The sequence below is a fragment of the Trachypithecus francoisi genome, unplaced genomic scaffold (genome assembly GCF_009764315.1).
Source record: "Trachypithecus francoisi isolate TF-2019V2 unplaced genomic scaffold, Tfra_2.0 Lachesis_group14, whole genome shotgun sequence".
NCBI lineage: Eukaryota > Metazoa > Chordata > Mammalia > Primates > Cercopithecidae > Trachypithecus > Trachypithecus francoisi.
In genome coordinates this window covers 41,355,643-41,377,375 of record NW_022681459.1, presented here as the reverse complement: position 1 = coordinate 41,377,375, position 21,733 = coordinate 41,355,643, and the positions used below count along the sequence as shown (strand labels likewise).

General features: G+C 45.3%; 1 protein-coding gene across 1 annotated transcript in view; it reads right to left on the bottom strand.

Annotated features, from left to right (window-relative positions):
- Positions 1 to 21,733, bottom strand: part of GNB1L (G protein subunit beta 1 like) — a 69,694-nt gene that overhangs the window by 32,777 nt on the left and 15,184 nt on the right. Inside the window, exons 3-4 of the mRNA XM_033232938.1 lie at positions 644 to 790; positions 38 to 163 (exon numbers count right to left, since the gene is read on the bottom strand). Of these exons, the coding sequence (XP_033088829.1) occupies positions 38 to 163; positions 644 to 771 (254 nt within the window). The 5' untranslated portion in view covers positions 772 to 790. The remainder of the gene's footprint in view (positions 1 to 37; positions 164 to 643; positions 791 to 21,733) is intronic.

Sequence of the window (21,733 nt, the reverse complement as noted above, 5' to 3'; positions counted from 1 at the left end):
GAAGGCCATACCTGGCTCCCGCACCTTGGAGACCCACCTGAGGAGCTGGTGCCCCTGGGGCAGCGTCTGCAGCCAGGTTACACACTGGCCCCCGTGGCCATCCAGGGTGGTGACCGTTCTCCGCGTCTGCAGGCTCCAGACGTGTACCAGGCCACTCTGAGACCTGTTTCAGACAAGCCGAGCAGGGCGTCAGGGGGCAGAAGGGTGTGCTGAATGCTCTGGGGCCAGCCTGGAGGCCACATTGTGGGATGCGGGCATCTAGGCTGGTAGAGCTTAAAAGCCGACAGCTCTAAATATGAACTAAGGGGCAAACTGGCAAAGCGCTCCTCTTCCAGAGAGGGCAGCAGGGGACCCTCAGGAGCCTCTAGGCATGACTCAGGCAGATCTGCTTCTCTGGAGGTGGGGGAGACATGCCACAGAAATGCATGCTGGGTGGTCTTGCCTGCTCCTGAGTCTGTAACAAAGAGTGTGCATGTCCCTGCCTCCCCCAAGGGACAGGATGTCCGTCTGGTGGGTGCGAGCCTGGGTGACGAGCAGTCTATGCCCCTTGACCAGCACCCTCAAACAAGTGCTGGGCTCCTTGCTAGGTCACGACCTTCTGACTTGGCCTGGGTGGCCTGGGGCTGGGGCCGCAGCTACTCACCCTGAAAAGAGGACCGGGTGTCCCTGAGCCTGGGCTCCTTTCCAGAAGTGCAGCGCATGCACCGGTGACTGGGTGCCTCGGAGGACAAACTGGGGGTCTGGAGGCAGTGGCGGGCAGGGGGCCGCCATGCTGGCAGGATGCAGTTACCTGGGCACCAAGGGAGGGCGTGTGAATGACTGCGTCCCTACTCCCATCCTCTAGGAAGGCTGCTCAGGCACAAAGGTGCTTGAGACGCTGCCCCTGCTCAGTGTCCCTGGCCCTCTGCCCCAACTGGGAGAGGCACCCCTGCTCCCCAGACATTGATGAATGGCCTGTGGCTGCAGAGGCACCAGTTCCCTGCACGGCAGTGAGCCCAGCAGACAGCATGGAGTTCACCCTTCCCCCACTGCTGGGGGAACCTGGGAGCCCCATGGATGCCAGCCCTCCTCGCACTGTGCCTGTTGGCCTCTGCACCTGACTGGTGCACCCGCTTGGGTCCCATCTGAGCCATCCCTGGGTGGGCACAGCAGTGTCCAACATTCCCTCAGTCACCCTGGCCTCCAGGCCTTCCTGTCCACCACTGGCTGTGCCCTCTGGCTCCCCAGATCCCAGTAGCCACACCGGTGCTTTCCCACTCTGGCCATCTGCGTGCTGGGACTGCCAGTCCTGCCACTGGGCTTGGCTGAGTCCCACCCTCTGTCCAGGCCTCACTCCAGTGTCTCTCTTGGGAGCCACCCTCCCTTCCCGCTGGCAAATCCAGTCTCCTTTCTTCTCTCATCCCTGCTGCCACCTCTGCCCATGGCCAGCTCAGGGATCAGGGATCGGGGGAAAAGAGGCATGCAGGGTCCCGGGGGGCTGCTAGGAGGAGCCTTCCTCTCACATCTGCTGGGCCCTGGGCCTGCCCCGCCACAATTTCTAACTGCCATCACCACCCTGTGTGGTGGCAGCACCCCTTTTACACTTGGGGAAACTGAGGCAGAGAATAGTCACTGAGCTGCGCCAAGCCCCTGGCGCTGAGGCCTGAAGTACTCTAGGGTTTCGTGGCGCCACTGAAGGGCAGAGCGGCTGGGGCAGAGTCGCCATGCGGCTCCTTGGGAGAGCTGCGGTCACCAATGAGCAGCTGCTCCCCAGACCACTTGGCCTGTCGGGGAGGCCTGCAGAGCCACCACCCACCCAGAGAGGCTTCCCCGGTCCCTGCCCAGCCCACTCAACCACTCAGCCCCGCAGAGCCTCTCACTGCACCTCAGCCCCACAGCTGGCTGCTCTGTGGGGTGGCCCTGGAGCCAGAAGCGACCAGTTCCACGTCTGTCTGCCTGCAGGCCCTGAGCTGGGCTAAGGCACAGAGGGAAAGGCCAGGAGCAGACCACTGGGCGGCTGGGGCAGCCTGTCACAGGGGGCCTCTTCCACTGGGCTCTGGGACAGTGGGACAGGCCCCGGCCCAGTCGCCTACAGCCTGCACACAGGGCAAGAAGGATGGCCCACGGCAGCCACAGCCAGCAGAGGGACTGGGGCCAGTAAAGGACCAGGGCAGGGGAGGTGGGAAGGACTCTTCCAGAAGGTGCTCGGTGGGAGGCAGATGGGGGTGCAGGTGCAGAGGCAGGAGTGCTGTGGATGTCTGGAGATGGCTGTCCAGGGTGCCCCTTCAGTGGCACCACCACCACCAAACCCTGCCTCTTTCCTCCTGAATACACGCCAGCCCTCTCCTTACTCTCTTCAGGAAAGGCAGCAGCAGCCCAGCTGGAGCAAAGGTTCAAAACACCCTGAGAAATGCCCCTGCCAAGGTGTCCTGCAGAGTGGAGGGTGGACAGCAGCCAGGGCCCACACGGGTTGCATGGGGGAGGGCAGGAAGCCTGGGAGGGGCCAGGCAGTGACTCCAGGGCACAGGTCCATCCTGCCTGGAGAGGGACCTCGGGCAGCCACTCTACCTCCCGACCCTGCCTCTCTCAGGGGGTTCCAAAGACAATGTGGAGTTCCCTGGGATGTCCTTTACTAACTGCCAAGTTCCATTTTTCCTTTTCTTTTTTGAGGGGGATGAGAGGGGTTTCATCCTCTCTCACCTCTGGCTGAAAGCCAACTGACCATGCCCAAACTTGAGAGTGGCTTCCAGGGAGGTGGAGGGACCACACCCCACACTGTTCCCAAGACCCACCGCCCCTGCTCCAGCCTGGGATGGGGAAGACTCCTGAAGACGCAGCCGGGCCAGGGGCTGGAACAGCTGCCCTCAGTGGGTTGGCTTGGAGGACAGTTCTCAGAAGCCACCGCCTGCTCGTGCTATGCCTGCCACGTAAGAAAGGCAAGCTAGTCAGGCAGACAGGGAGACAGGGCCCCAGCTCCAAGAGGAGCCAAAGAATGCAGACCCGGCAAAAGCACCTCTACCTAGCAGGAAAGCACTGAGTGCAGGATGGAGGGACCCCTCTCATGACTCCAGTCCAGGAAGCAGAGCCTGACAGGTCACCTCTACACAGGCTCCCCGTGCAGTCCAGGCACGGACACACACTGGACACATGCTATGCACACACATACACACAGGCACACACATGCACATGGTGCACACACACATGCAAAACCCACGCATAGGACACACGCATACACATACACGTTCACACACCCATATGTGCACATACACACAGGCACACACACAGGCACACATTCATACCTATACACACATACACACACGCAGACTCACACACTCAGGCACAGGCACTCACGTATGTGCACACACCTGCACACACAGCACAGAGAAGCACACACACAGCCTTGGGTGGTGCCAGCCGAAGCCCGGCCCCCACTTGCCACCTGCCTGGGGCCTGGCGGGAGTTTCCAGAACCTCACCAGCAGAAGGCTCATTCTCAGGTGATGAAATCAAGTTCTCCTCTATTGTTTCCCCAGAATTGCAGGGAACAAACCCGTCACGTTGTTACAACAACCAAAACGCACAGGCCAAAATGATGCATCGGCAATTAAGGGCTCCATCATTTCAAGTAATTAAAATAAATGCTTTATTTGAAAACTAATTAATTCTAGCTACATATTTTTCCCATGACAATATCCTAGGATTGCTTGATTTATGACATCTAATTATTCTTTATTAATTTAATTGAGAATCATCACGTTCCCCTATCTTGCCTGGCCCCAGGCTGTGGAGCGAAGGCCGCCCTTGCGCAAGGCCTGTGTGCGCCCAGCCGTCCTCGCGGTGGCCCCAGCCCAGCCCCGGCCCTGTCCTCCCGGAGGCAAAGGAACAGGAAACTTAATTCACAGAGCACAACTTTGGCTTCTGCCTGCTCTCCCAGGTGTCAAAGTGAGCCACATTCTTTGAAAAATGAAAGACAGTCTGACACAATTTGTGTAACTCTAACAGTCTTTCCAAAGAAGCTACAAACACCCCTGAAAGCCCCAGGCACAAATGGACAACAAGGGCATCTGCCTGAAATGTGCCACTGCGGAGGCAGCTCGGCAGGTCCCAGGGCTCTCCCAAGAGAGCTCCAGAGCGCTCCTCTGGGTGTGGGGACCAGCGGGCAGGTGCAACTGGCACAGAGGTCCATGGACACTGCACTCAAGGGAGGCAGGGGCAGGCCTGCAAACGTCCTGCTGGCACACACCTGCCCACACCTGCAGGGCCTTCCTCCCTACAGATGAAGCAGGGCTGGGGCAGTGGCTGCAGCCCAAAGACCACAGGTCTCTACCCAAGACATTCTCGGGCTTTTGGGGGTTCATGCCAGACAGGCCTCAGCTCAGCCTGGGCCCCTGCCCTGCCCTTGGGCTGCACAGCCCTGTGCTCAAGTCCCCTAACCCTTCTGTGTAAATTAGCAAAGAGTACCACGAAGTGAGTCAACGTGGGGAGCCACCACCCAGAGAGGCCACTGGCACCACCCCTGCCCGCCCCAGCCCACCAGGTCCTGCCTGTCCCATTGGGCATGTGACAGCACAAGGACAAGCCACACAGGCTGCTGGGAGTGCCTCAAACAGGACCTTCCGCCCCGCTGCATATCTCACACAAGGGCATGGAAATAGCTCCAGCATCCCCCGAGGAAGCTCCAGCCCATAACCAGCAAGACTGAAGACTAGGTCAGCACCCTTTACACCAGGATGGACATCCTGGGCGGCCCTCTCCCAAAAAACAACTAAAGATGTTGATAAAAGTTTCTTAAAAGACCAGGCATGGTGACTCATGCCTATAATCCCAGCACTTTGGGAGGCCAAGGTGGGAGGATTACTAGAGTCCAGGTGTTCAAGACCAGCCTGGGCAACGTAGGGAGACATTATCTTTACAAAAAATAAAAATAAATTAGCCAGGTGTGGCGGTGTATGCCTGTGGTCCCAGCTACTCAGGAGGCTGAGGTGGGAGGATGGCTTGAGCCCAGGAGGTCAAGGCTGCAGTGAGCCATGACTGCACCACTGTACTCCAGCTGGCGGATAGAGCAAGACCCCATCTCAAATAAATAAAATAAAATAAATAATTATCTTAAAAATTTTTTTAAACACAGCCAGGCACAGTGGCTCAGGCCTGTAATCCCAGCACTTTGGGAGGCCAAGGCAGGAGGATTGCTGGAGGCCAGAAGTTCAAGAACAACCAGGGCAACATAGTCAGACCCCGTATCTACAAAAAATAAAAATAAATTAGCCGGGCATGGTGGTGGGTGCCTGTAATTCTAGCTACTCAGGAGGCTGAGGTGGGAGAATCACTTGAGCCCAAGCGTTCCAGGCTACAATGAGCCACGATCACACCACAGCACTCCAGCCTGGACAACAGAGCAAGAGCCTGTCTCTGAAAAAAATCAAAATCAAAATCTTAAATGCATCACTAAGTTGACAAAAAAAAGTCTGAGCTGCCAGAGGTCAAACACTAAGTGCAACCTCGGGAGACCTGCCAAGCCTGCTGTGAGGGCATTTGCTGCACTAGTGACCTGGATTTCCAGCTCTGATGGCCTCTGGGGTGACAAAAGGCAAAGCTTAGGGCCCTCCTATGGTGGCTAACCTCCTAGGAAAACCCCAGTAGCTAGATGCTCAGTGTTAGGCTGAGCCAGCACTAAACCTACACCCATGGATGCCAGAAAAACACCAGTCCTCAGGTTTCAGCCCTAACTCACACCACCCTGAGTGATCCCCCACACCTCAGTCTGTCTTCTCAGAAGGAACCCATCTGAAACCCAGGCCTCAAGGAATTCACTTTAAAAAAAGTCCTAAGAAGTACAAGGTTGTAGTCAAAAATCACAAAAATCAACAAGGAACCATGGCACTGTAAGCGAGAGTCATCAGAGGCAACAGAAAACAGAACTGGACCCACAGAGCAGAGCACTCGGGTATACAAGGCAAGGGTGCTTAATGCTCTTAAAGAAACTGAGAGGGAACTGCAACTACAAGCAGAGAGCAAGGGAGGTGAAACATCATCACACAGATCAGAAAAGGATCCAACTTGGTGAGAGGTGGTTGGGAAGCAGGAGATGTGTGTTGTGCCAAGGTATTACTCTCCAGACTGTTTACTGATCTCAAAAGGAAAATGTTTACCTTCAATGGAGACATCTGGCTGTCACCACTTTCACCAGTGAGAAAAGCTGGCACTGCCAATCATGAACAAACTGGCATTGCTTATCTCCTGACGTGATGCCACAGACGTGACACCATCCCTGTGTGTCCATGCCAACAATGCTCAACCTGAATCCAACCATAAAGGAAACAATCAGACACATCCATACGACGAGACACTGGACAAGACTACTAGCTTGGACTCGTCAAAACGGTCAACATCAAGAGAAACCACCAAAGGAAAACACCAGGTAACTTCTACATTAAGAGACCAAAGGGGCATGATGACCAAACACACATGAACCTTAGATCCTGGCTCTTAGATCAGATCCTGGATCGAAAAAAGGGGGCTATAAGGGATGTCTGGGGGACCTTTGGGGGTAATCTGAATATGGACTGCAGATAATGGGGTGTTATTAATTTCCTTGGGAAGGATAACCGTATTTTCTGTAAAGAATGTCTTTATTCCACGAGATACATCCTAAAGTATTCAGGGGTGAAATGCTATAATGTCTACAATCTGTTTTCAAATGTTTCGAAAAAATTATCTCTTAATATCTCTACCCATCTATGTATGAATATATAGGCAGAGAAGTAGCACAAATGTGGCAAAATGCTAACAACTGGTGAGCACAGGTGAAGGTGTACAGGTATTTATTTTACTACACTTGCAGCTTTTCTGTAGATATAAAACCATAAAGGCAGGCTAGAGGGGTGGAGAAAGACAAGTCCACACTAGACTCGTATCCAGAATATCTAAAGAACACAGAGGTCAACAGAATACAAAAGCAAACACCAAAAGAAAAATAAGCAAAAGGCTTGGACAGATATTTCACAAGCAACGTAAATGTCCAATACATATATGCAAAGATGTTGAACCTAATTAATAATCCTGGGAATGCCTGTCAAAACTACAATGTGATATAATTATACTCTCAGCAGATTAGCAAAAAATTAAACAGTCTGTCAAATGTTGATGAAGACAGAGGACAACTGGAACCTTCTACCAAGCTAGAAGGAGCACACACGGAAACGACCACTTTGGAAAACAATCTGGCTCCATCTTGCATGCCGTATGACTCAGCAACCCTACTCTTAGATAAACACCCTGAAGAAATTCTCACAAGTGCGTGCAAAGAGACTCACACAAGAATGTTCCTAGTAGTATTGGGTATAATAACAAAAACCAAAAACAACCCAAACAGCTAGCAACTGCAGAAACGAACACATTGGGTAAATTCGTATGATAGAATACTCCACAGAACTGAAAATGAATCAACTCCAGTCTTACATGGATGAAGCTCAAAGTCATAATTCTCATCAAGAGACATTAAGGGAGTCAAAACTGAAGTTACAGACAGAAATAAAATGTTCACAACACATGTCTGTTAAAGGATTCATTCTCAGAATTTACTCCTTGACTCAGAATATGTCAGTCAATAAGAAAAAGAGTGTGTAACACAAAGTAATTCCAAAAGGCTAAAATTAGAGATAGGCAAAAAGGTATATGGGGCAAACAGAAACAGTAAGAAAGGAGGAGTTGAAATACTAATAGCGGACAAAGTTGAATTCCAGCCAAAAAGCATTAGACTTGACAAAGATAGTTTTTAATTCTTCGTTGCAGTTTACAAAATGTACCAGTTTATGGCCAGGTGTGGTGGGCTCACACCTGTATTCCCAACACTTTGGGAGGCTGAAGTGGGAAGATTACTTGAGGCCAGGAATTCAAGACCAGCCTGAGCAACACAGTCAGATTTCATCTCCCAAAACAAATAAAAATTAGCTGGGCACAGTAGTGTAGTCCTAGCTATTTGGGATGCTAAGGAAGGAGAATTGCTTGAGCCCAGGAGTTCGAGATTGCAGTAAGCCGTGATCACACCACTGCACTAAAGCCTGGGTGACAGAGTGAGACCCTATCTCAAAACAAAACAAAACAAAACAAAAAAACTATATATATAACAGTTTTTAATATCCATATATAATATATAATTAATATATATAACAGTTTTTTTTTTTTTTTTTTTTGAGACAGAGTCTTGCTCTGTCACCCAGGCTGGAGTGCAGTGGCCGGATCTCAGCTCACTGCAAGCTCCGCCTCCCGGGTTTACGCCATTCTCCTGCCTCAGCCTCCCGAGTAGCTGGGACTACAGGTGCCTGCCACCTCGACTGGCTAGTTTTTTTTTTTTTTTTTTGTATTTTTTAGTAGAGACGGGGTTTCACTGTGTTAGCCAGGATGGTCTCGATCTCCTGACCTCGTGATCCGCCCGTCTCGGCCTCCCAAAGTGCTGGGATTACAGGCTGGAGCCACCGTGCCCGGCCATATAACAGTTTTTAATATCTATGCAATATATAACAGAGATACCACCAAGCAGAAACTACAGGAGATGCACAGTCACAGAAAGCCTACTAATGATTAGAGAATGTGACATACTACTCTTTTTTTTTTTTTTTTGAGGCAGAGTCTCACTCCGTCACCGAGGCTGGAATGCAGTGACGTGGTCTCCGGCTCTCTGCAACCTCTGCCTCCTGGGTTCAAGCAATTCTTATGCCTCAGCCTCCCGAGTAGCTGGGACTACAGGCACGTGCCACAACAACCGGCTAATTTTTGTATTTTTAGTAGAGACGGGGTTTCACCACATTGGCCAAGCTGGTCTTGAACTCCTGACCTCAGGTGATCTGCCCATCTTGGCCTCCCAAAGTGCTGGGATTACAGGCATGAGCCACCGTGCCTGGCCATAACATACTACTCTTAGTACAAGTCAGATCATGTGGACAATAAGTAGGCAGATAGAAGATCCAAAAAATACAACCAACAAGGTAGATACTACAGATCTATAATGGAACTTTACACTCTCATAACAGAGCCTACATCTTCTTCTCAAGGGTACATGGGACATGTGTAAAAATTGACTATATATTGGGTCACAAAGAAATATCAGTAAGTTTCACAAAGAAGAAATATTTATAAATAAAATTCTATGACTACAGTGCAATTAAACTAGAAATTAATAAAATAAAAAATGAAAAGATCTTATCAAATAGAAAATTTAAAACAACTTTTAGGTGAAATGGGATAACTGAAACCACAAATTTTTTTTTTTTTTTTTTTTGAGACGGAGTCTCACTCTGTTGCCCAGGTTGGAGTGCAGTGGCCAGATCTCAGCTCACTGCAAGCTCCGCCTCCTGGATTTACGCCATTCTTCTGCCTCAGCCTCCTGAGTAGCTGGGACTACAGGCACCCGCCACCTCGCCCGGCTAGTTTTTTGTATTTTTTAGTAGAGACGGGGTTTCACCATGTTAGCCAGGATGGTCTTGATCTCCTGACCTCGTGATCCACCCGTCTCGGCCTCCCAAAGTGCTGGGATTACAGGCTTGAGCCACTGCGCCCGGCCCAAAAATTTTTTTTAAATGAAAAATACTACATACCAGTATATATTTAAAGCTCTGATCAGAAGAAAAGTATAGACCAATACCAGTTATGACTATCACACAAAAATAGTAAGTAAAATATTAGTAAACAGAATCCAATATCACATTAATATACAATAACCAAGTGGAATTTATCCTAGAAATGCAGGGTTGGTTCAAACAGGGAATTTATAGATGCCCCACTGTATTAATACATATAATGAGAAAAAGCATGTAATTATCTCCACAGATGCTGAAAAAGCCTTTGACAATATTCAATGACCATTTTTTATTAAAATACATAAACAAATAGAAATTGATGCATTTCTTAGAGATTATTTAAATATATATACATACATCCCCCTTGGTCCTAAATCCAACATATTATTTTATGAAGAAATATTGGGGACATTCCCACTAAGATCACAATGCCCACTATCTCTACTACCATTCAACATCGTAGTGGCAGTTTAAGCCAAAGCAATGCGACAAGAAAATTAAGTAGAGGTTTATAATTGGAAAAGAAGACATTAAACGATCTTCCTGTTGGGTATACTGGTACACGCCTGTAGTCCCATCTACTTGGGAGTTTGAGGCAGGAGGATTGCTTGAGCTCAGGAGTTTGAGGTTACAGTGTACTATGATCACACCTGTGAATGGCCACTGCACTCCAGCCTGGGCAACATAGCAAGACCCCATCTCTAGAAAAAGAAAACAAAACTATATTCCAAATTATATGATGGCATACATGGAAAGTCCTAGAAAATCAATGATAAAACAGATTCTAATAATAAAAAAAGAAACTTCGATTGGTGGCAGGATGTAAAACTAACATAGATAATTCAATAGTCATGTGTTATTTGTATACAATAACAATAACGAGCACAACATTACTTGTACAAAAATAATAACCAGTCAGAGAAAATTCCATTTATACCAAAGAAGATAAAATACTTAAGAATAACTTTAATAAATAAATAAGAAAAACCTACATGAAGAAAATGTTAAAACTCTCCTGGAAGACACAAAAGTAGATTTGAACAAAGGAAAAAGAATCCTTTGTTCTTGGTTAAGACAATTCAACATCAACATAAAAGATGTCTCTTCTCCCCAAGTTAATTTATAAATTTAACACAACCCCAATAGAAACACCAGCAAGCTTCCTCATGGAGTTAGAGAAGTTGATATTAACATTCACTTGGATAAACAAAAATGTAGAATGCACAGGAAAACATGGGGAAAAGTTAGCTGCAAAGGAGCTAGCCCGATTAGATACTAACATGTACGGGAGTCTTTAGGATTAAAAGTATAGTACTCCTGTATAGACAGATCAGTGAAATAAAAAGCCTAGAAATAAACCCAAGTACATGTGGAAGTTTAATACACAGAAGAGGTGGTATCTCACATCACTGGAACAAAAATGGTTAACCATTTGGAAAAATGATAAAATCAGACCCACATCTTATAGTGAAATACACGAGAATAAACTCCAAGTGAATCTGGGATCCATATGTAAAAAATAAACCAAGCACTAAAAGAAAACATGGAAGAACTGCATTAACTTGATTGTGGAAATGGTTTGAGGTTTGTTATGACTCAAAATTTAGATACAATGGTGGCTGGGCATGGTGGCTCATGCCTATAATACCAGAACTTTGGGAGGCTGAGACTTGAGGTCAGGAGTTCAAGACCAGCCTGGCCAACATGGTGAAACCCCATCTCTACTAAAAATACAAAATTAGCTGGGCGCGGTGGCATGTGCCTGTAATCTTTGTACAGCTACTTGGGAGGCAGAGGCAGGAAAACAGCTTGAACCCAGGAGGCAAAGGTTTCAGTGAGCCCAGATCATGCCACTGCATTCCAGCCTGGGTGAGAGAGCAAGACTCTATCTAAAAAAAAAAAAAAAAGATACAACAAAATGGAGAATTCTGACTACAGAAAAATAAAAATTTTTTGGCCAGGGACGGTGGCTCACGCCTGTAGTCCCAGCATTTTAGGAGGCCGAGGCGGGTGGATCACCTGAGATCAGGAGTTCGAGACCAGACTCAACATGGAGAAACCCCATCTCTACTAAAAATACAAAATTAGCCGGGCATAGTGGTGCATGCCTGTAATCCCAGCTACTCGGGAGGAGAATTACTTGAGCCTGGGAGGTGGAGGTTGCAGTGAGCTGAGATGGCGCCGTTGCACTCCAGCCTCAGCAACAAGAGTGAAACTTCGACTAAAAAAAAAAAAAAGAAGAAAAGAAAAAGAAAATTTTTTCACGCCTGTAATCCCAGCACTTTGGGAGGCCGAGACGGGCGGATCACGAGGTCAGGAGATCGAGACCATCCTGGCGAACACTGTGAAACCCCGTCTCTACTAAAAATACAAAAACTAGCCGGGCGAGGTGGCGGGCGTCTGTAGTCCCAGCTACTCGGGAGGCTGAGGCAGGCGAATGGCGTGAACCCGGGAGGCGGAGCTTGCAGTGAGCTGAGATCCGGCCACTGCACTCCAGCCCCAGCGACAGAGCAAGACTCCGTCTCAAAAAAAAAAAAAAAAGGCCGGGCGCGGTGGCTCAAGCCTGTAATCCCAGCACTTTGGGAGGCCGAGACGGGCGGATCACGAGGTCAGGAGATCGAGACCATCCTGGCTAACACGGTGAAACCCCGTCTCTACTAAAAATACAAAAACTAGCCGGCGAGGTGGCGGGCGCCTGTAGTCCCAGCTACTCGGGAGGCTGAGGCAGGAGAATGGTGTAAAACCCGGGAGGCGGAGCTTGCAGTGAGCTGAGATCCGGCCACTGCACTCCAGTCCCGGCGACAGAGCGAGACTCCGCCTCAAAAAAAAAAAAAAAAAAAAAAAAGAAAAAGAAAAATTTTAGCTTTTGCATGTCAAAAGAAATTTAAAATTAATATCTTTAAAATATAAATAACTTTTCAAAATTAAGGAAAGGCTAAAAACTCAACAGAAAAATGGGAAAAAGAGATGAATAGAAATTCACAGAAAAAGCTATGAAAATGGCCATCAAACATATGAAAAGATGTTCAACCTAAAGCTTACTAATAGAGAAATGTAAATTAAAACTACAGAAAAGCTTCTTGTTCTGGCAGGATGAAGTACGCTCATTACAGCCTCTCTCTCAGGCTGACTGCAACTAAAATCTCTGTACAAAACATAAAAAGCAACTGCCTAAGGCTGGGCACAGTGGCTCACATCAGTAATCCCAGCACTTTGGGAGGCTGAGGTGGGAGGATCACTTGAGGCCAGGAGTTCAAGACCAGCCTGGGTAACATAGTCAGACCCTGTCTCTACAAAAAATAAAAAATATTAGCTGGGTTGATAGCGTGTGCTTGCAGTCCGAGTTACTTGGGAGACTGAGGTGGGAGGGTCGCTTAAGCCCAGGAGTTCAAGGCTGCAGTGAGCTTTGATTGTGCCACTGCACTCCTCCCTGGGCAACAGAGCAAGATTCTGTTGTCCCCTAAAAAAACCCAAAAAACAATTCTCTGAAAACAGAAAAGTGGGCAACAGCAGCCAGTCAGATTTTGGAGGAAAGCAAAGCTTAGGACAGTGACCTATACAGGGACATGTTTCCTGGATTATTTGTATGTGTGTTTTGGGGTGCCGCCCTGTGGTGGGCCCTGGTTGCAGAGCTACCAGGCAGCAGTGGCTAAAACTTGGATAAAACTCCAAATTTCTGGATAGAGATACAGAGAAAAAGGTGCACTATGGCGCCAAGAATGTGAGGGGAAACCTTGAAGGTTTACTGTCCCCCTCTCTCACGGTGGTGCCCCAGGGAGGGCCCTGCACACAGAGCCCGGGGGAAAGGTGACTGGGAGGGAAGCTTGTCTTTCTGGTCAGGGGAACCAAGGAAAGGGAACCCTGCAGGATGGCAAGAGGAGAAACTACAGAGTGGGGAGAGCTAAAAAAAAGTTCCCCAATTCTGCAAATAAATACACAGAAGCCTCCAGCTCACCCCTGAGCTGTGTATACACAGAGCAGACCCAAAGCAGCACCAGCTGTAAGAAGGGAAGTAAACCACTACTTAGGTCTCAGGCTGAGCCCTGGGTGGCTGATGTGTGAGACAGAACCAAAGCAGCATGTCAAAAGCTCTGAAAATAAAAATGAGACTAAAATCACAGCCCATGGAGGGCGAGACGGAGCTTGTGCAAATCTAACTGGGTTGACTGCCTGCTAGCGCCAAACTCAGCTCTCTGGACGACCCCACATAATGCTCAACCCAGGATATGTCTAGGATATCATCCAAAATTATTCAGCATACAAAGAACCCGGAAAATGAGACCAACTCTCAAGGGAAAAGGCAATTTACAGATGCCAACCTTGAGAAGATTCAGATGTTGGAAATATCTGATAACAATTTTAAAGCAGCTTTATGATTATGCTCCATGAGGCAAAAATAAACATCCTTGAACTGAATGGAGGGAAAGGATCTCTCAGCAGAGAAACAGAAATTATTTTTTAAAAAACCAAACAAATACAAATTTCAGAACTGAATAATATCTGAAAAAAATCAATAATGGAATGGAAAATGACAGAGTGACATAAAGTGGGCCAGGTGTGGTGGCTCACATCTGTAATCTCTGCACTTTGGGAGGCCAAGGTGGGAGAATGGCTTGAGGAGTTCCAGGCTGCAGTGAGCTATGATCGTGCCACTGTACTCCAGCCTAGGTAACACAGCAAGACCCTGTCTCTAAAATAAAATAAAATAGGCCGGACGCAGTGGTTCACGCCTGTAATCCCAACACTTTGGGAGGCTGAGGCAGGCGGATCACTTGAGGTCAGAAGTTCGAGATCAGCCTGGCCAACATGGTGAAACCCTGCCTCTACTAAAAAAATACAAAAATTAGCCAGGCATGGTGGTGGGCGCCTGTAATCCCAGTTACTCAGGAGGCTGAGGCAGGAGAATTGCTTGAAACTGGGAGGCGGAGGTTGCCGTGAGCTGATATCATACCATGGCACTCCAGCCTGGGCAACAAAGTGAGACTCCATCTCAAAGGAAAAAAAATAATAATAATAATATAAAAATAAAAATAAAATAAAAGAGTGAGTGAAATTATTCAATACAAGATCAGAAAGAAAAAAGATTGAAATAAGTCATTAGCATAGCAGGGACTTGTGGAATAACAGTAAAACGTCTAACATTAAGGGCAGTGGAGTCTGAGAAGTAGAAGAGAGAAACAGATTTGGACCAAAAAATTAATGGAATAAATAATGCCTGAAACTTCACAAACTTAAAGACAAAAGCACATATGTTTAAGAACATGATGAACCATAAACGAACCACAAGATAAATTCAAAGAAAACCATATTAAAACATCATAAGCTGCTGAAAAATAATAATGAAACCATGGAGGCCAGAAGAGTGGAAGATCTTTGTTAAAGAACTGAAAGAGGCTGGGCGCAGTGGCTCACGCCTGTAATCCCAGCACTCTGGGAGGCCAAGGTGGGCGGATCACAAGGTCAGGATATCGAGACCATCCTGGCTAACTCAGTGAAACCCCATCTCTACTAAAAATACAAAAAAAATTAGCCAGGCGTGGTGGCGAGCGCCTATAGTCCCAGCTACTCGGGAGGCTGAGGCAGGAGAATGGTGTGAACCCGGGAGGCGGAGCTTGCAGTGAGCCGAGATTGCGCCACTGCACTCCAGCCTGGGTGACAGAGCGAGACTCCGTCTCAAAAAAAAAAAAAAAAAAAGAACTGAAAGAAAACAACTCTATATCCAGCAAAATATTCTTTGGGAATGAAGGCAAAATAAAGATTTCCAGATGAGAGAAATAAGAATTTCTTGCCTGCAGATCTGCACTAAAAAAAAATGCTAAAGTTCTTCAGGTTCAGAAAACATGATACCAGAAAGAAATGTGGAACTTCAAGAAAGTAGGAGGAGCAATGGTAAAATGTGGGTAAATATTAAAGACAGTTTTATCTCTTCAGTAAACATGTATGAATGTTAAAATCATATTATCTGTTGAGGTTTTCAATATGGCAGTTATAACATAATGGAGGAGGGTAAGGGACCTATGTGGTTGTAAGCCTTCTATATTTTACTTGAAATGGAAAAATATTAACTTTAAGAAGACTGTGAAGGGTCAATTAAGTGTGTACACTGTCATTCCTGCAGCAACCATTAAAAACGTAACAAAAAGAGATACTGCCAAAGTTCCAACAAAAAATCAAAACAATGTTTGTTTTAAAACACCTAAATAATTCAAGAGAGGGCAGGAAAGAGGGCATAGAAGAAAAATAAAGAAGAGAAGAAAAAGAGAAAACAACAAAATAGTAGACCTAAATAGAACCATATCAATAATTACAATAAAAATAAAAAGGTGAAAAGGATGTGCTATACAAATAATAACAAATTGGAGTGGATATATTAATATCAGGTAAAGTAGACCTCAGAGTGAGGAATATTATCACAGACAAGAAGAAGATACAATGATAAATGGCATCAACTCATAAAGAAGACGTAAAAGTTGTAAATACTGAGCTAATAAGACAACTTCAAAATGCATGAAGAAAAAACTGATGGAACCGATAGTAGAAATACATAAATATATAATTATAGGTGGAGACTTAAACTCCTCCTTAGTAACTGACTGAACAAGTGGCCAGAAAGTCATACAGAAGACCTGACTAATACTATCTACCTACTTGACCTAGTTGACATTTATAGAACATATGCCACTCAGCAGAAAAAACACATTCTTCTCAAATGCACATGGAACATTCATCAAGATAGGCCATATCCTGGGTCATAAAAGAAACCTTAAAAATGTAAAAAAAAAAAAACTCACGCCTGTAATCCCAGCACTTTGGGAGGTCCAGGCAGGCGGATCACGAGGTCAGGAGTTCGAGACCAGCCTGGCCAGCATAGTGAAATCTGATCTAAAATTATAAAAAATTAGCCAGGCATGGAGGCGCACACCTGTAGTCCCAGCTACCCGGGAGGCTGAGGCAGAAGAATTGCTTGAACCTGGCTGGCAGAGGTTGCAGTGAGCCAAGATTGCGCCACTGTACTCCAGCCTGGGCGACAGAGCAAGACTCTGTCTCAAAAAAGAAAAAAAAAAAAAAGTTAAAAAAACAAAGTATACAAAGTATATTCTCTGATTATATGGAATTAAACTGGAAATCAATAGCAGCAAGATAATGAAAATCTCCAAATATTTGGAAATTAAACAACACTCTTTTATATAATCAATGGGTTCAAGAGGAAGTCTCAAGGGAAATTAGAAAATATCTAAACTAAATACAAATGAAAACACAACATATCAAAACTTGTAGGATGCTGCTAAAACAGTGCTTACAAGGAAATTTACAGCATTAAATATTTATATTGACAAGAAGAAAGGTCTCCAAATCAATGAATCAATGACCTGGTTTATGCCCTAAGATAACAGAAAAAGAGGAACAAAATAAGCCCAAAGCAAGCACAAGGAAGGAAATAAGATTAGAGCAGAAATAAATGTTTTAAAGAATAGTAAAACAATGAGAAAATAAAGTAAGAGGTTGGTTCTTAAAAAAGATCAATAAAATTGATAAATTTCTAGCTGAAATGACAACAATAAAAAGAGAAAAGAGACAAGTTATAATAATTAAAGAAAGGTTATCACTACAGACACCAGAAACATTAAAAGGATAAGAAGGAGATACTATGAACAACTCAAATAAATTTGAGCTAAATAAACCTAGCTGAAATGAAAGTTGAAAAACACAGACTAGGTGAAGAAAGAGATGACCTGAATAGTCCTATATCAATTAAAGGAATCACAGTTTTAGTTTAACCCCTTGAAGGAAAAAAAAAAAAATCAAAACTCCAGCCCACATGACTTTACTGGCAAATTCTACCAAACATTTAAAGAAGAAATAACACTATTCTACATAATTTTTTCCCAGAAAACAGAAAAAGAGAGAACATTTCCCAACAATTTGATGAGGCTAGCACTACCCCAATACCAAAACCAGACAAAGGTAGTAGAAAGAGAAGAAAATCACAAACAAATATATTTCATGAATATAGACATACAAATCCTCAAACAAAATAATAGCTTGCTGCTTAAGTCTCAAGTTGGGGAGGAAAAAACAGCAAATCTAATCCAACAGTGTAGAAAAAGAATACACTGGAGCCAACTGGCATTTATCTCAGGAACGCAAAGCTGATTCAATATTCAAAAGTCATTCAATGTAAACTCTCATATTAACACTAAAGAAAAACCACAGGATCTTATCAGTTAATATAGAAAAGGCACTGGGCAGAATTCAACATCCATTCATGATTTTAAAAAAACCCTCAGAAAGCATAATCCATAAGATAAAAAACACAAATTCACCTTCCGCAAAATTAGAAACTTTTGCTCTTGAAAAGAGATTATTAAGAAAATGAAAAGGCAATCTATATAGATGGGGAAAAATATTTTCAAATCATGTATCTGGCAAATAATTTATATACCAAATATACAATTTTCAAAATCCACAAAGAAAACACACACACTCACAAAATAAAACATCTAAGAATGGGCAACAGATTTGAACAAATACTTCACCAAAGAAGATACGCAAATGGCAAATGAGGACATGAAAACATACTTAACATCTTTAGTCACTAGGAAAATGTAAATTAAAACCACAGTAAAACGCCATTACATACTTATCAGAATGGCTAAAACAGAAAAGACTGACCATTCCACTTGCTGGAAAGCTTGTGAAGCAATTGAAACTCTCATATGCTGCTGATGGGATTATAAAATGGTACAACCCCTTGGGAACAAAGTTTGGTTATTTCTTTAAAAACCAGTCCCATACTGGAGACAACCCAAATGCCCGTCAACAGCAGAACAAACAGAGGTATACTGACACTTGGATATAGCCATCCTTGACAATGATAAAGTAGGAAGTGCTGATACATACTTTAATGTGAATAAATCTCAAAATAATCATGTCAGGTGAAAGAAGCCAGAAAAAGAGAGTAAATTCTGTGATTCTATTTATGCAAAATTCTGGGAGATAGAAATTGACCTATAGTGACAGAAAGCAGATTAGAGGGAACCTGGAGGAGAGGTGCAGGGAGGAGGAAGGGAGGGGCATGTAGAGAGGCAGGAAGAGACTTTAGGCTCAGTAGGTATGCTCGTTGTCTTGAGTGTGGGGATGGCGTCACAGACGCTGCACTTGTCAAACTGTCCACTTGAAATATGTGCAGTTTATTGCATACGCAATTTAATTGCACAATCAATTTTTGTGCTCATTAAAGGAAATGCAAGAGCAACTAAACAATCCAATTAAAAAGGCATAAAAGATTTGTCCAAACACTCCACCTAAAAAGACGTGCAAATAAGCACAAAAGGAAACTCAATATCATAGCCATTAGGGAAATGCAACTTAAACCCATAATGAAATACCACTACATACCTATTAGAGTGGCTAAAATTCAGAAAAAAAACTGACAAAACCAACAAAACCAAGTGCTGGCAATACTGTGGAGCAACTGGAACCCTCTTACACTGTTGGTGAGAATGCAAAATAGTGTATACACTCTGGAAAACAGTATGGCAGTTTCTTACACATGCATGCATACATATATATATATATATATATATATTTTTTTTTTTTTTTTTGAGACAGAGTCTTGCTCAGTCTCCAGGCTGGAGTGCAGTGGCATAATCTTAGCTCACTGCAACCTCCACCTCCCAGGTTCAAATGATTCCCCTGCCTCAGCCTCCCAGATAGCTAGATTACAGGCGAATACCACCACACCCAGCTAATTTTTGTATTTTTAGTAGAGATGGGGTTTCACCATGTTGGCCAGGATGGTCTTGATCTCATGACCTCGTGATCCACCCGCCTCAGCCTCCCAAAGTGCTGGGATTACAGGCATGAGCCACTGTGCCCGGCCCAGGTTCTTATAAAATTAAATATGCATTAACATGTTGCCCAACAATTCTACTCCTAGATATGTATTCTAGAGAAGTGAAAACTTATATGCAAACAAAAACCTGTACGTGAATGTTTATAGTAGCTATAACTAACCACCCAAAACAGAAATGTGAAACATATCATATCCTAAAACAGAAAATAACCCAAATGACCATCTATGGATGAATGGAATACTATTCCGCAACAGAAAGGAGCAAACTATTGATAAATGCAACAATGTGGGTGAATCTCCAAAGAACTGAGTAAAAGGCTACATACCATTTATATGGCATTCTGGAAAAGGCAAAAGTATAGGTACAGAGGACAGATCAGTGGCTGGCATGGGTTCGGAGGAGGGGGAGGGGATCACTGTCAAAGGGCAGCAAAAGGTAGGGTTTTGAGAGAATGAACAGTTTTCTGTGTCCTGATTGGGGTGGTGTTGACATAGACATGGATTAGGACTCACTGTAAGTGCATACAATAATAAAGATAATAACAATAATACAGTAGTTCCCCCTTATCTAGGGGGGATGATGAATGATGATGATGAAAACTAGGGGTACTTTTCAAGACCCCCAGTGGCTGTCTAACACCATGAATAGTTCTGAACCCTATATATACCACGTTTTTCCCTATAGTGTATATATATACCTATGGTAAAGTTTAATTTAAAAATTAGAGCCAGGCACAGTGGCTCATGCCTCTAATCCCAGTACTTTGGGAGGCCAAGGCAGGAGGATCACCCGAGCCCAGGAGTTCAAGACCAGCCCTGTCTTGAACAAGGGAGACCTCGTCTCTGCAAAAAATAATTAGCTGGGGCCGGGTGCAATGGCTCACACCTGCAATCCCAGCACTTTGGGAGGCCGAGGCAGGCAGATCACCTGAGGTCAGTAGTTCAAGACCAGCCTGGCCAACATGGTGAAACCCTGTCTCTCAGACTAAAATACAAAAATTAGTCCAGGCATGGTGGCAGGTGCCTGTAATCCCACCTGCTCAGGAGGCTGAGACAGGAGAATCACCTGAACCCAGGAGGTGGAGGTTGCAGTAAGCCAAGATCGCACCACTGCACTCCAGCCTAGGCAAGAGAGACTCTGTCTCAATAATAATAATAATAATAATTAGCTGGGTCTGCTGGTGCATGTCTGTAGTTTCCCAGCTACTCAGGAGGTTGAGGTGGGAGGACCACTTGAGCCTGTGGAGTTTGAGACTGCAGTGAGCTATGTTCACACCACTGCACTCCAGCCTAGGCAACAGAGCAAGACCTTGCCTCAAAAATAAAAAAAAAAGTATACTATGATAAAAGTTATGTGAATGTGGTCTCTCTCTTACAATATCCTGTTGTGCTGTACTCACCTATTTTCAGACCACAATTAACCATGGGTAACTGAAACCCCAGCAAAACTGCAGATGAGCGGGGAGCTAGCATCATAATAAAATGCTCATGAGTCCACACTGAGGTAAGAAATTACTAAATAAACAGATCTCCCAAACAGAAGAATTCCACTTTATGCTGACACTCTACCATCAAGGAGGAGTAGATAACTCCCAGCCCTTTAAGTGTGGGCTCTGCAGTGACTCCCTTCCTAAGAGGATAGTACAGAAAGGAGGGAAGAAAAAGAGCCACTTTACAGCGGAAACATCTGACAGACACTGCCTCCGCCAGGTGATAATACTTATCAGCAGGGCTAGGTTATGCTGACCACACCTACCACTGACATGATAGAAAATCCAGGAATGGGCCAGGAGTGTGGCTCACACCTCTAATCCCAGCACTTTGGGAGGTTGAGGCGGGTGGATCACTTGAGGTCAGGAGTTCAAGGTCAGCCTGGCCAACATGGTGAAACGCTGTCTCTATTAAAAATACAAAAATTAGTCGGGTGTAGTGGCACGTGCCTGTCATCCCAGCTACTGGGGAGGCTGAGGCAGGAGAATCACTTGAATCCAAAAGGCAGAGACTGAAGTGAGCCGAGATTGCGCCATTGCATTTCAGCCTGGGCAAAGAAGCGAAACTCCATCTCAAAAAAAAAGAAAAAAAGAAAAAAGAAAAAGAAAATCCATCCACGAATGGCACTCAACCTTTGTGCTTTTCTTCCTAAAACCCATAACCTCAGTCTAATCATGAGAAGAACACAACAAATCCCGGTGGAGGAACATGTTACAAGAGCCTGACCAGGGCTCCTCACAACTTAAGGTTATCATCAACAAGGAAAGTCTAAGAAGTGGTCATAGCCAGAGGAGCCTGGGAAGACAGAAGAGCAAATGCAGTGTGGGGTTCTG